Here is a 15133-nt window from a genome sequence, read left to right on the forward strand (position 1 = left end):
TTCAACAAAGCTTATCCTCGAAAAGTTGTACAGCTGCACCATCGAGAGCATCCTGACGGGTTGCATCACTGCCTGTTATGGCAACTGCTCGGCCTCCGACCGCAAGGCACTACAGAGGGTAGTGCGTACGGCCCAGTACTTCACTGGGGCCAAGCTTCCTGCCATCCAGGACCTCTATACCAGGCAGTGTCAGAGGAAGGCCCTAAAAATTGTCAAAGACTCCAGCCACCCTAGTCATAGACTGTTCTCTCTGCTACCGCACGGCAAGCGGTACCAGAGTGCCAAGTCTAGGTCCAAAAGGCTTCTTAACAGCTTCTACCCCCAAGCCATAAGACTGCTGAACAGCTAATCAAATGGCTACCCAGACTATTTGCATTGCCCCCCCCCCCCCCCCTTTACACTGCTGCTACTCTCTTTAATTATTTGTTACTTTTATTTTTTACTTACCTATCTTTTACTGAACACATATTTTTCTTAACTGCACTGTTGGTTAAGGGGCTCGTAAATAAGCATTTCACTGTAAGGTTTACACCTGTTGTATTCGGCGCATGTGACAGATAAACTTTGATTTGATGTGGGGGAAAAAAACTATTCAATCAATTATAGAATAAGGCTGTAACTTAACAAAATGTGGAAAAAGTCAAGGGGTCTGAATACTTTCCCGAAGGCACTGTATATCTGAACTGATTTAAAAGAACTAGACAAGCGACAGCCATTGGCTCATAGACCACATCCACCATATTGCTTTTATCAATCCAATTTCCAGATCACAACGAAGGATACAGAGACAGGAGGAGCAGGAAGCCGCTTTAGACCCCTGATATGAAGGCACAGTTCAAGACAGAAAACAAACGAGAAGGACATAAGACATCTGGACAATGTGGAGCTAGTGTAGTGTATCTGATAAATGAGGTAGTATAGGAATTCTGCAGTCCACACATTTTTCGATACACCTGCAACCAAATCTACCCATGCATAGGCCTACACACTGAACAGCTGTTGGCACACCCCTCTCGTCATCCAGAATCCACCTATAGAAAGTAATGTGTTCGTGAATCTCGACATGAATCTGGAAACGATAGAGGATGGTTAGAAGCTAGAGCGTTAAAACGCCAATGCATTAACACACACACACACACAATGCCCAAGGAGAGGAGTCCATGCAGACTCCCCTCACTGACACACTGGTTCTCTGTCCACTGGCCTCCCATACATCCCTGTGCCTCACCTGACATCTGCACCTACTCTGGCTCCCTCTCTCCTCACAAATGACAGACACACACACATACAGAACAACCCCACCCTCACATTCACACTCCCCACACAAACATTGCAATAGGAAATGAGAGGAAGGAGGATGGGACAGGAGCAGCTGTGTGGACTGAAACAGAGGTTGAAGAACCAGAGGTGTGACCAGAGGGCGGAGGAAATGTTGTCAATCAACCATGATTAAAATAGCAGTTGGATAGAGGCACTTTCCCTGTACAGTTCTCTCTCTTTCTGAGTGAGATGGGTGTCAAGGACATTGTTGTTGTTGTATTGCAAAGATAATCCCATTTTTACTTGGCCATTTAATTATATAATTATATATCTCTCACTCTCCTCTGTCTAGGCATACACACCCACACCACACCACACACACACACACACATATGCATGCACAGGAATGCACACACACACAAATGCACATACACAGGAATGCGCACACACGCACGTGCTCCCTAGTGGCGCAGCGGTCTAAAGCACTGCATCTCAGTGCAATAGGCATCACTACAGTCCCTGGTTCGATTCCAGGCTGTATCACATCCGGCCGGGATTGGGAGTTCCATAGGGCGACGGACAAGTCTGGCCGGGGTAGGCTGCCATTGTAAATAAGAATTTGTTCTTAATAGCTGACTTGGCTTGTTAAGTAAAGGTTTGATTAAAAAAAAAGAGTAAAAATAAATAAATACATGTGCACACAAACACCCACACTGCCTGTCTGTCTGTATAACCATCATGCAGTCCTAAAACATTCAACTCTTCCAGTACTCAACAAATTGCCATTTTGAAGGGCATTACTTTTCATGGATGGTTTTGAGTATAGGCACATCTTAAAGCAAAATACATTTGAAATGCGTTGGTATTTCTTACGTGTAATTGTTCTCTTACAGTTTACAAACATTTTTCAAACAACAAGATAATAGTAGTAATTTCGATATATGCTATAGAATGGGGAATACATTCAATGTTTCCAAATCCACTTTGATGCTGTAACAGTGCAACATTACCGTTCACTGTTTAGTGCCTATACAGTTAGTCATATATAAGGAGTGGTATATGCTGTAGGTGCATCATTGCTGAGCCAGTGTTTAGTATAGATGATGCAATGGTGTACAGTATATGAACGGTGCCTTGTATACCGACTACACAGCCTTTACAGCATCATGAAAGAAAGAGACAGATGAGAGGTAATGAGAGAGAGAGGTGAGAGGGACAGAGGGAAAGAGATATGAGAGTGGGAAAGAGAGATGAGAGAGACAGGTAGAGAGGAAAGAGAGATTAGAGGGAAAGAGACAGGTAGAGAGGAAAGAGATGAGAGCAGGAAAGAGAGCGAGAAGGGGGTAGACAGACCACTTCTTCCTTCCCCTCTATTTTTTACAGCTGATTTGCAGTTCAAAAGGCAGCACCCCATCTTTTTCTCTCCAATCCACCTCTCCTCCGTCCCTCTTTCTGTCTAATGAATCAACCCTCCCCACTCTCTTCCCTCTTTCTGTCTAATGAATCAACCCTCCCCACTCTCTTCCCTCTTTCTGTCTAATGAATCAACCCTCCCCACTCTCTTCCCTCTGTCTAATGAATCAATCCTCCACACTCTCTTCCCTCTTTCTGTCTAATGAATCAACCCTCCCCACTCTCTTCCCTCTTTCTGTCTAATGAATCAACCCTCCCCACTCTCTTCCCTCTTTCTGTCTAATGAATCGACCCTCCCCACTCTCTTCCCTCTGTCTAATGAATCAATCCTCCCCACTCTCTTCCCTCTTTCTGTCTAATGAATCAACCCTCCCCACTCTCTTCCCTCTTTCTGTCTAATGAATCAACCCTCCCCACTCTCTTCCCTCTTTCTGTCTAATGAATCAACCCTCCCCACTCTCTTCCCTCTTTCACTCCTCTTTTCTCAGCGTCTTTTTATGAGTCATCACGTCATCCCGTCATCCCCTCCCCCTTCTGTCACACATTTGACCCCCACCCTCTGTTTTCCTCCTCTCTCTTTCTCCCCCTCCCTCGCTCTGTTTCTCTCCCTCTCTCATCCGTCTCTCCAGTATTTTCTGGCTTTCCCTATTAGGCGGAAACACACAAAAGGCAGGTAAACGATGGAACATCCTCATTCTCTTCTATCCCTCTTCCACTCTCTTTTCTTCATTCTCCAGGCTGTCATCCCCTGTTTTATTATTCCTGCATCTTGTATTGATTGCCTCCCAGTAGCAGAGATGTGCTGGGTTGGAGTAGGTGGCGGTGATGATGATGGTGATGATGCTGCTCGCTTAGTTCTGTATGTGAGGCATTACGGTTGTGTATGCTAACTAATGTGCCAGCCCTGTCTGGCTCTGGGTTCGAGGTGTTATATTGATTCACTGTGAGTGTGTGTGTCAGTTTTGTATTAGAGCATTTGTGTCTGGGTTCTATGAAGTTGCCTCAGTGCATGATCTGTGTGTGTGTATGGAGAAAATGTGATTGTGTTTGAGCTAGTGTGTGTGTGTGTGAGTGTGAGAGGAAAAGAGAATGTATGTGTGCCCGAGAGACGGTGAAGGGGAGGGAGAGAACCTTGAATGTCTGTATCAGTATGTGTACAAATGTGTGTGTGTATATATGTACAGTGAATGTGTGAGAGAGAGGAAGAGGGATAGTGTCAGTGGGTCTGCAAAAGTGTGTGTGCCATGCGTTAGACTGCTCTCCATGCGTCTGTGTTGGCATGTGTGCAATCGGTGCCACTCCTGCGAAAATGATCCTTCTGCGTCCCTCTCTCTCTCCCCCTTCCTGCTCTCCTTTTTACTCAACCGTCCCTCTCTCCTCCTCCATCCCTCCATCTCCGAATCTCCTCTCTTCTTCAGCCAAAAGGAGGGATTTAAACCTCACCCCTCCCTCCCTCCCTCTTATCACGCTGTCCCTGGGTATTTGTGCTGAGCGCTGCAATCTTCAGGAGGTGCGGTGTGGACATGGGTGTCCTCATGCTGCACACTACTGGGAGGGAGGGGTTATATAACTTACAGCTGCATTCATATATATGAGCCACGATAACGGATGGTGCTGATTGGTTGAAAGTGGATAGGGATTTATGCATATTGTGGCACCATTAAATCACAAGCATTTAAATGAAGAACACAAGGTTAAATACATTCATAGTCGCTGAAAAGTACGGGGCTGAAAGGTACGTATACCACAAACACCACAAACATTTCAGTGCAAAACATACAGCGACATTCATACATTTTTTACACAGTAATGGCTGACAGAATGAGGGGGGTTGTCATGGAATAGAGCTGTAAGTGTACAAGGGCTTATTATTCAGTGCACAATATTTCAGTTGCCATTTCAGTTGCTGTAACATTTCAGTCTTTCAGGAAAGACCAGAGATTATATAGCTGTGCAGTTCTGTAGGGATCCATGTTATTTTGTTAAGTCAAATAAGTGAGCAATTAGCAACAAGGACTGTCAGAGACCTTGGACTATTAATAAGGGACATTATAATGACATCATATGGTACAGCATAGGGCAGGGATGGGCACTCGTCATGAGGAGTCGCGGGTCTGCGTACCCACATCCATACCAACACATAAATCCTGGCCTTTTAGCCTGTGGATTTCTGGGTAATGCTTGACACGGTGGGCGCCGACAGTCCAATCTTGACCAATGGCGGTGACGAATTCCCTGTGTCTCGTGGAGTCGTGGGCCAAGTGACTAGGAACCATGTCGTCGTTTTGCTCGAGTCACCGACCGTCCACAGATTCCACACCCGATAGCGACATAGTGTCTGAGTGAGCCATGTTTTAGCATCATGGGACTTAGTCTGGTCCTTTTATCGTGGTAATAGCTCCATCTGACCTCCTGGTACATGAAGCATTGTAAGATCTATTCAATTCCAACTTCACATGGGGAAACTCTTTCATATATCATGATGGTTTATAGCAACCGTAATGTCACTCTGCACACTTCGTTTGCACTCACATTATGCACTTCCTTACTGTATGTACAAATGCAATGGAAAAAATAGAGGCACTTGATCTCTCTCGCTTTCTCTCCCCCCCTTCTCTTTCTCTCCCCCTTCCCTCTCTCTCCCCCCTTCTCTCTCTCTCCCCCCTTCTCTCTCTCTCTCTCTCTCTTTCACAGGATGTCGATTGTCAGCATCGTTGCGAGGGAGATCCTAGACTCCCGGGGAAACCCCACTGTGGAGGTGGACCTGTGCACAGAGAAAGGTGACCCCTCTCAAGCCTGTCTACAAAGCGTAGTATCGCACTGTACAAAGAGCCTTAAGATTAGCCAAAAGCTACAATAAAATTCTTAAGAGCGTCGCCGTCCAAGGCCTCGTACGATTTCCCGGATCATTCCCCTCTAACGTCACTCTCTCTGTTGCCATCTCTTACACCTCCCTCCCTCCCTCCCTCTCTCTCTGTCTCTCTCAGGTCTTTTCAGGGCTGCAGTGCCCAGTGGAGCGTCCACAGGCATCTATGAGGCTCTAGAGCTGAGGGATGGAGACAAGAGCCGCTACAGGGGCAAAGGTTTGTTTGTGTGTGTGCGCACGTGCATCTAATGCTGGAGTAAACAGAATGATGTTTGTCCCTCCTTCCCCTTCTTCTCTCCCATCTGCCTTCTTTCTCTGCTCTAGGTGTGCTCAAGGCAGTGGGCCACATCAATGACACTCTGGCTCCTGCTCTCATAGCATCGGTGAGTTGGGGACTGTGATTTGGACGTGTTTTGTCAGCTAGGGTGACAGTCATCATGTTTTCGTGTGAGTGCATATTGATTTGCAGATGAGAGAGACATTGGGCTGCGGCTGTAGAACGTAGATATAGAAATAAGCTGGACATCTTGCAACTCAATGATGTTGTACCTCTGGTTCTATACAATCCAATTGGTTATATCTATGATATGTACTTTTGAGGGTTTGGCTCATAGGTGGCTGCAAATATGAGATATTTCTTGTGTGCAGATATGTCGCGGGTCATCCATCCATTTGTTGAATTAGAGAATTGGTCCTCGATGACTTACCAATATAATGAACGTTTTAATATGCTTATAAATGAGTTGTGTAAAAATGACGTGTCCCATAGGGTATCAGTGTTGTGGAGCAGGAGCAACTGGACAACACGATGATTGAAATGGATGGCACAGAGAACAAGTGTGAGTCTCCCGGTTCCTACCAAAGAAACAGATCAGATGTGTCAAGATGTATCCCCCCAATCAATTCAGGTCCACCATCAACTGAGAGAATGGGCTTTTGTCTGAACCCGGATTTTGGTAGACCTTTTTGAAATTTGTCACATTTCCTTCCTCGTCAACAGCTCAGTTTGGTGCTAATGCTATCCTGGGAGTCTCCCTGGCCATTTGCAAGGCTGGTGCAGCAGAAAAAGAGGTCCCCCTGTACCGTCACATCGCTGACCTGGCAGGAAACACAGAGCTGGTGCTGCCAGTTCCAGTAAGATACTACTTATATAACGGTTATACCAGAGAAGGTGTAGCAGTAGCATAATAACAATGATTCAACACTGAAACAGTCATTGTGTGAATGGTTTTACCATAATGGTATGTATGATAAAAATAACATATACTGTATATGGAAAATATATGGGAAATTAGAAACTGTACCAGTATCTGCCGAACATGGGTATTGGCCTAACTGCTAATTCCCCTTATCTCCTTCCCAGGCGTTCAACGTGATCAACGGAGGCTCCCACGCGGGCAACAAGCTAGCCATGCAGGAGTTCATGGTACTTCCTGTCGGGGCGGAGTCTTTCAGGGATGCGCTTCGGGTGGGCTCCGAGCTGTACCACACGCTCAGGGGGGTGATCCAGGAGAAGTACGGCCAGGACGCTACCAACGTGGGCGACGAGGGGGGGTTCGCCCCCAATATCCTGGAGAACAGTGAGGGTAAGTGCAGCAGAGTTCATTTAGAAACACAGTCTTGTGATCTGTAAGAGCAGTTGTCACCCTCGGTCTACAGGGATTTTATAGTTGATTTAATGGTTAAGCAAGACATCTCCGGTACAAATCCAACCATAGGATATCCATGGCACTTTACCTCTATCTTGGGTCATGTTCATTACGTACCAAACACAAGAAAGCAGTATGGACTACTCCGTTTTTGTTTTCTGTTTCAAAACATTTTGCTGTGTGCCCCATTGAACACGACTCTGGTAACACTTTAACCAGGGTTTAAATGATACATGCTCTTGGGGGTAGGACTGTTGCACCGTTTAGTCACGGTAATTAGGCATCTCCAAGCTCTAATGCTGTTGATGGTCATTAGTAACCCACCAAACTTGCTAACTGCCTGGTACTCAGCACTCTACTGTCCCTCTAATCACTCTGACATCAATGCAAATGTCATCGACTATCTAATCAAACACTTAATGAGAGCTCATGTTGCTCAACATTTCTATAGACTATGCAATTGCGCGAGTGATGGCCTCTATTAAAAAGAGGAGGATCCAATCAGCTAGGCCTACTATGTTTATTTCTCAACTTTCCTAATACTAAGCACCATTGCTTATCTTTACAACAGGAGTATAGCCTACCTAGATGGCATGAAAATGAATCAAGGCAAAAGCGGTCCTCCATTTGCTATTTAACAAAATTCACATATATATTATTTAGTATATGTAAAGACAAGATTAAATCAATAATATTCTGATGGGTGATATTAGCCTATCACTTGCGAATTACTGTAATAATTATATATTATCACTTGTGAATGATGCCCAGCGTAAGGCAAGAGACAATGCCCTTTTTTGTGCATCTTTTTAGAATCATAGTTGCACACCTCTTGTAACCTAGCCTATATGTTTTGACAAGGTTTGTATCACAACTAAAGTGGCCAAATAACTTCTTAAAATGAAGCACATTGATCTGCTTTATAAGGGGTGTAGAGCCTAACTGGCATACACGTAAGCAGCACGTGAGTTTCAAGTTTGGGGAAGATAATTTTCACCATAAAAATGCACCTTTATAATAAAAGCATTACATGCATAATCACATTTTGATAATGCTGTTTTCCCGCTAATGCTTATAGCCTACTGTCGTGTACACATTGCTGCGCTTATAATGTGAAGAAATAGCCAAATGTTTTTTATTTTATTTAACCTTTATTTAACTAGGCAACTCGGATAAGAACAAATTCTTATTTACAATGACGGCCTATCCAGGCCAAACTCGGACGACGCTGGGCCAATTGTGCGCTGCCCTATGGGACTCCCGATCACGGCCGGATGTGATTCAGCTGTGACCGCTGTTTATCAACATTTTAAGCTAAACGCTCTGATCTGTTGCATCAGCTACGAAGCTTAATTTTGGGGGGATATGCTAGTAGTTGTATAAATTTGTGATCTATCACATCCCACAACTATCGCAGACTATGTTTGGAATATTTATTACTCGCACAGAATAGAATAGGTCAACTTTTGTACTATGGGGGATAGTAGATTGACATAGGCTAGTGCTTTTGCTGTTCATTAGGCCTACTCATCTTGTTGGCTGATGAAAAGTAAATGTGGACAGTTCTACCAGTATCTTCAATATGCACCTCGGAATTGGATAAGGATGTGCACAGTTGCGTCTCCGATGTGTCTGTCTTCACTTGTAGCCTGTGAGAAACACTCGATCACATGATGGAGAGCCATGTGAGTGAGAGGTGCTTCGGAGTGTGCAGCACTCAGGGAGAAAGGCACAACACAGCACTCCGGGCCAAGGGCACAACGGCCACACAAAGGTGAGCTGTCGTGAAATTTGAGGCATTATCAAGTGCTTGTCAAATTGTGAATGAGAGACTTTACAGCCTGCGCAAAAAAAAGCAGAGCTCATATCTTTCAAGCGACTTTTTTCAAATCATAATTAGAGTCTCATCATGCAGTCTTACAATGTATTACCAATCAAAATGTTGGTAGACCAATTAAAGATACATTAATAACTCTAAATTAAGCATATAGGAGTACCTATTTCTTTGTTAACCGCTCAACAAAGAATAGTCGCGTCTGCGCACTCCCTCAAATCGTTTGGAGAAAATATCTTCCTCTTTTATTCAGCTTTGTTCAATTGTATTCTTCATACCATAACATAATGCCATGGAATTCTAAGAAAATCTTGTCTGCTAAATGAACTAATGTAGCCCACAGCCATTTGGCATAGCCAGATGAGGACCTAACATAAGGACAACTGCTATGCTATTCTGTTCTTCTGAAATAGATGAAATTGTCTTCATATTATGTTTCTTTAGACCTGTCTAAAGTGAATAATGGATTTATTGTGAAGGTGTAAGCTATATTACATGGCTTTATTAGACTTTTTAAAATGTAGATGTTCCAAACGTCTGCATCAGTGGCTTGTGGAAGCCAGGAGATAGTAAATGTGTTTATGTTAATTAACGGTCAATTACAGCGAAACCGACAGTTATTTCCTTGACAATCACCGGCTGACGAAATTCCGTGGCCACCACAGCCATAGTTGGGGGCACTGAAAATAGTGGACTGTACCAATATTAATATTTTGGTTGCCCACATTCTTGTATGGGCATTTACACCAATAGACAAATCGTTTCACCCACAATCTAGTCTTTGCTGCGATGTCTATGGGACAACAGCAGCCATAAATCTAAAATAGTGTTAGAGATAAAATCATAAATCCAAGGTGGTATGCTTTAATGAGTTTCCAACCTGCCTCTGGTACAGTGTCTGCCCATCTGTATGTTTGTCACAACGTGTCCTCCTCAAGGCTTTCTTCTCTCACATTTCCCAACAGCCAAGGCAATGTGTATCAGCTGATCTTTGAACTAAGTGTGTGTGTGTGTGTGTGTGTGTGTGAGCGTGTGAGCGTGTGAGCGAGTGAGCGTGTGAGTGAGCGTGTGAGTGAGCGTGTGAGTGAGCGTGTGAGTGAGCGAGTGAGGAGCGTGTGAGTGAGCGTGTGAGTGAGCGAGTGAGGAGCGTGTGAGTGAGCGAGTGAGGAGCGTGTGAGTGAGCGAGCGAGCGTGTGAGAGAAAAGAGATAACCCTGGGCCTTGGGGAAAAAGCGATGCCGCGATCCCACTATTGAAAAGGTAGCTAGGTGTGACAGTAAGTCGAAACCCTGGAAGATCAAAAAGAAGTGTGAAAAGCCTAAAGGACTGTCAGCTGTAGGCTCTTAGAATAGATTTTGCTCTGTAGTATCTCTCAAGCATCGAGAACAGAATGGTGTGTGTAGTCTTGCAACCTTTCTGACTCACTCTCGACCAACACTCTAGACTGGATACTTGACTATTTCTGCATTCAGCAACACAGCAGTATCATGTCACCAAACAAGCAACAAGACAAGTAGGCCAGAGCAGAAACAGTGGTTCACAGGCTAGGTAGAGTTTACCCGTACAGCCTTCGTCTCTCGTTCTCTACCTCCGCCCAACACTTATCATATTTCTTTCCTCCCATCTCTCCCCTCCCTCTTTCCGTCTCTCCCCTCAGCGTTGGAGCTGATAAAGACAGCCATCGAGAAAGCGGGCTTCACGGATAAGGTGGTGATCGGGATGGATGTGGCGGCGTCCGAGTTCTACCGCGAGGGGAAGTACGACCTGGACTTCAAGTCTCCTCCGGACTCTGACAGGCACATCAGCGGAGAGGAGCTGTCAGACATCTACCAAGGCTTCGTTAACGACTACCCAGGTAGGCAAACAGTCACTTGACATTAGGAACACCTATTGGATTCCTAATTCAATCTGACATGAATTTGATTTATTGATTCATTTTATTTGAGATACTAAAAAATACACAGAGTGCATAATTTTTAAAAAACTAGACAGGGATACCACAAAAAAAAGTAAATCGGGTCCCTCGACTGATTCAATTAATTTGTTTCAATTCAAATCCATTCAATTCAATTCAATTATAGAGGCAACTCTGTCACAGACGGACGCGACTGGGAGGTCCGTGGGGCGACGCACAATTGGCCTAGCGTCGTCCGGGTTAGGAAGGGTTTGGCCGGTAGGGATATCCTTGTCTCATCGCGCACCAGCGACTCCTGTGGCGGACCGGGTGCAGTGCACGCTAACCAAGGTCGCCAGGTGCACAGTGTTTCCTCTGACACATTGGTGCGGCTGGCTTCCGGGTTGGATGCGCGCTGTGTAAAGAAGCAGTGCGGCTTGGTTGGTTTGTGTTTCGGAGGACGCATGACTTTCGACCTTCGTCTCTCCCGAGCCCGTACGGGAGTTGTAGCGATGAGACAAGATAGTAACTACTAATAACTACTAATAATTGGATACTACGAAATTGGGGAGAAAAAGGGGGTGGGTGTATGGTTTATACCTGCGTATAGCCTACACTCACCAGTGTGGGCTATATAATTTCTATTTAAATTTTTTTCCCATAAATAGTGGGTATATTGTCCATACCTGCTACAATATACCCACTATTTATGGGATTTTTTTTAAAATAAAAATTATAGAGGCAACAGGCTGATCCTACATTTACATTCAAAAGAGAAGTTCAAGGTCATATCTACCTTCACGTTGAAAGATCCCACGACACATTTCCTCTTACAACACTATGGCTGTCTACGACTTTGCTCCCTATAGAAAAACCGTTCCAAACCACGACTGAGTACACGTCCTAACTGAGTGTGCACTCCACTAAACCCTTCTCTCCTTGTCCTCTTTGTAGTGGTGTCCATCGAGGACCCGTTTGATCAGGATGACTGGGCCGCCTGGTCCCGCCTCACGGCTTCCGTGGGCATCCAGGTTGTCGGGGACGACCTGACGGTGACCAATCCCAAGAGGATAGAGAAGGCTGCCGAGAAGAGGGCCTGCAACTGCCTACTGCTCAAAGTCAACCAGATCGGCTCTGTCACTGAAGCCATCCAGGCGTAAGTGACCCACATCACATGACCGGTCAATAAATCACTTTGATATATAGATGTCAATCATCAAGCCAATCTGTCAATCTCAGTCACTAGGCCAGGCTAAGTTGTCCTTGAAAAAGAGATTACCTGGTAATATATAGGAGAAACACTACGATGATCTATAACAAGGTTATGTAGCCCTTATGACGTAGGTAGGGTTCAAGTAAAGTGTGACGTCAGTCAGGCACATTTATGTAGCCGTCAGTCATCAAGTCTGTCTCTTGGCCAGGTTGGGAGTCCTTGAAAAAGAGATGCCAATCTCAATGGCAGTTACCTACTTAAATAAAAGATAATTGAATTAAGAAAATAATTAGCTTTATTTTTACATTCGTATAATCATCAATCAGCCATATTGAATATAGCTAACACTTTACTTCCATCTACAGTGGGGCAAAAAAGTATTTAGTCAGCCACCAATTGTGCAAGTTCTCCCACTTAAAAAGATGAGAGAGGCCTGTAATTTTCATCATAGGTACACTTCAACTATGACAGACAAAATGAGGAAAAAAAATCCAGAAAATCACATTGTAGGATTTTTTAATGAATTTATTTGCAAATTATGGTGGAAAATAAGTATTTGATCACCTACAAACAAGCAAGATTTCTGGTTCTCACAGACCTGTAACTTCTTCTTTAAGGGGCTCCTCTGTCCTCCACTCGTTACCTGTATTAATGGCACCTGTTTGAACTTGTTATCAGTATAAAAGACACCTGTCCACAACCTCAAACACTCACACTCCAAACTCCACTATGGCCAAGACCAAAGAGCTGTCAAAGGACACCAGAAACAAAATTGTAGACCTGCACCAGGCTGGGAAGACTGAATCTGCAATAGGTAAGCAGCTTGGTTTGAAGAAATCAACTGTGGGAGCAATTATTAGGAAATGGAAGACATACAAGACCACTGATAATCTCCCTCGATTTGGGGCTCCACGCAAGATCTCACCCCGTGGGGTCAAAATGATCACAAGAACTGTGAGCAAAAATCCCAGAACCACACGGGGGGACCTAGTGAATGACCTGCAGAGTGCTGGGACCAAAGTAACAAAGCCTACCATCAGCAAGGGCATTGAAGATGAAATGTGGCTGGGTCTTTCAGCATGACAATGATCCCAAACACACCGCCCGGGCAACGATCCAAAACTTTGGATCACTGCTATTCTAACTTCTGCGACGCATATAAGGCCCTGCCCCGCCCTCCTTTCGGAAAAGCTGACCACGAGTCCATTTTGTTGATCCCTGCCTACAGACAGAAACTAAAACAAGAAGCTCCCGCGCTGAGGTCTGTTCAACGCTGGTCCGACCAATCTGACTCCACACTCCAAGACTGCTTCCATCACGTGGACTGGGATATGTTTCGTATTGCGTCAGACAACAACATTGACGAATACGCTGATTCGGTGAGCGAGTTCATTAGAACGTGCGTTGAAGATGTCGTTCCCATAGCAATGATTAAAACATTCCCAAACCAGAAACCGTGGATTGATGGCAGCATTCGGGTGAAACAGAAAGCCGAACCACTGCTTTTAATCAGGGCAAGGTGACCGGAAACAGGACCGAATACAAACAGTGTAACTATTCCCTCCGCAAGGCAATCAAACAAGCTAAGCGTCAGTATAGAGACAAAGTAGAATCTCAATTCAACGGCTCAGACACAAGAGGTATGTGGCAGGGTCTACAGTCAATCACGGATTACAAAAAGAAAACCGGCCCGTCACGGACCACGATTGGTCTTGCTCCCAGGCAGACTAAATAACTTTTTTGCCCGCTTTGAGGACAATACAGTGCCACTGACACGGACCGCAACTAAAACATGCGGACTCTCCTTCACTGCAGCCGACATTTAAACGTGTCAACCCTCGCAAGGCTGCAGGCCCAGACGGCATCCCCAGCCGCGCCCTCAGAGCATGCGCAGACCAGCTGGCTGGTGTGTTTACGGACATATTCAATCAATCCCTAGTCTGTTGTTCCCACATGCTTCAAGAGGGCCACCATTGTTCCTGTTCCCAAGAAAGCTAAGGTAACTGAGCTAAATGACTGCCGCCCCGTAGCACTCACTTCCGTCATCATGAAGTGCTTTGAGAGACTAGTCAAGGACCATATCACCTCCACCCTACCTGACACCTTAGACCCACTCCAATTTGCTTACCGCCCAAATAGGTCCACAGACGATGCAATCTCAACCACACTGCACACTGCCCTAACCCATCTGGACAAGAGGAATACCTATGTGAGAATGCTGTTCATCGACTACAGCTCGGCATTTAACACCATAGTGCCCTCCAAGCTCGTCATCAAGCTCGAGACCCTGGGTCTCGACCCCGCCCTGTGCAACTGGGTACTGGACTTCTTGACGGGCCGCCCCCAGGTGGTGAGGGTAGGCAACAACATTTCCACCCCGCTGATCCTCAACACTGGGGCCCCACAAGGGTGCGTTCTGAGCCCTCTCCTGTACTCCCTGTTCACCCACGACTGCGTGGCCACGCACGCCTCCAACTCAATCATCAAGTTTGCGGACGACACAACAGTGGTAGGCTTGATTACCAACAACGACGAGACGGCCTACAGGGTGAGGGCCCTCGGAGTGTGGTGTCAGGAAAATAACCTCACACTCAACGTCAACAAAACTAAGGAGATGATTGTGGACTTCAGGAAACAGCAGAGGGAACACCCCCCTATCCACATCGATGGAACAGTAGTGGAGAGGGTAGTAAGTTTTAAGTTCCTCGGCGTACACATCACAAACTGAATTGGTCCACACACACAGACAGCATTGTGAAGAAGGCGCAGCAGCGCCTCTTCAACCTCAGGAGGCTGAAGAAATTTGGCTTGTCACCAAAAGCACTCACAAACTTCTACAGATGCACAATCGAGAGCATCCTGTCGGGCTGTATCACCGCCTGGTACGGCAACTGCTCCGCCCACAACCGTAAGGCTCTCCAGAGAGTAGTGAGGTCTGCACAACGCATCACCGGGGGCAAACTACCTGCCCTCCAGGACACCTACACCACACGATGTCACAGGAA

General features: G+C 45.5%; 1 protein-coding gene across 7 annotated transcripts in view; it reads left to right on the forward strand.

Annotated features, from left to right (window-relative positions):
- The window catches only part of LOC139373457 (gamma-enolase-like), a 28226-nt gene that overhangs the window by 6591 nt on the left and 6502 nt on the right, over positions 1-15133 (forward strand). For 5 of the 7 annotated variants that reach the window (XM_071113985.1, XM_071113989.1, XM_071113983.1 and 2 more), the window contains 8 exons: positions 5368-5453; positions 5661-5756; positions 5864-5922; positions 6309-6378; positions 6540-6673; positions 6903-7125; positions 10679-10876; positions 11870-12071. In XM_071113985.1, coding sequence (XP_070970086.1) covers positions 5369-5453; positions 5661-5756; positions 5864-5922; positions 6309-6378; positions 6540-6673; positions 6903-7125; positions 10679-10876; positions 11870-12071 — 1067 coding nt within the window. In that variant the 5' untranslated portion in view covers position 5368. Of the gene's footprint in view, positions 1-766; positions 913-3262; positions 3347-5367; positions 5454-5660; positions 5757-5863; positions 5923-6308; positions 6379-6539; positions 6674-6902; positions 7126-10678; positions 10877-11869; positions 12072-15133 lie in introns of those variants that run through there. The other 2 variants (XM_071113986.1, XM_071113987.1) reach the window with 2 other exon arrangements.

This window comes from Oncorhynchus clarkii, chromosome 18 (genome assembly GCF_045791955.1).
Source record: "Oncorhynchus clarkii lewisi isolate Uvic-CL-2024 chromosome 18, UVic_Ocla_1.0, whole genome shotgun sequence".
Classification (NCBI taxonomy): Eukaryota; Metazoa; Chordata; class Actinopteri; order Salmoniformes; family Salmonidae; genus Oncorhynchus; species Oncorhynchus clarkii.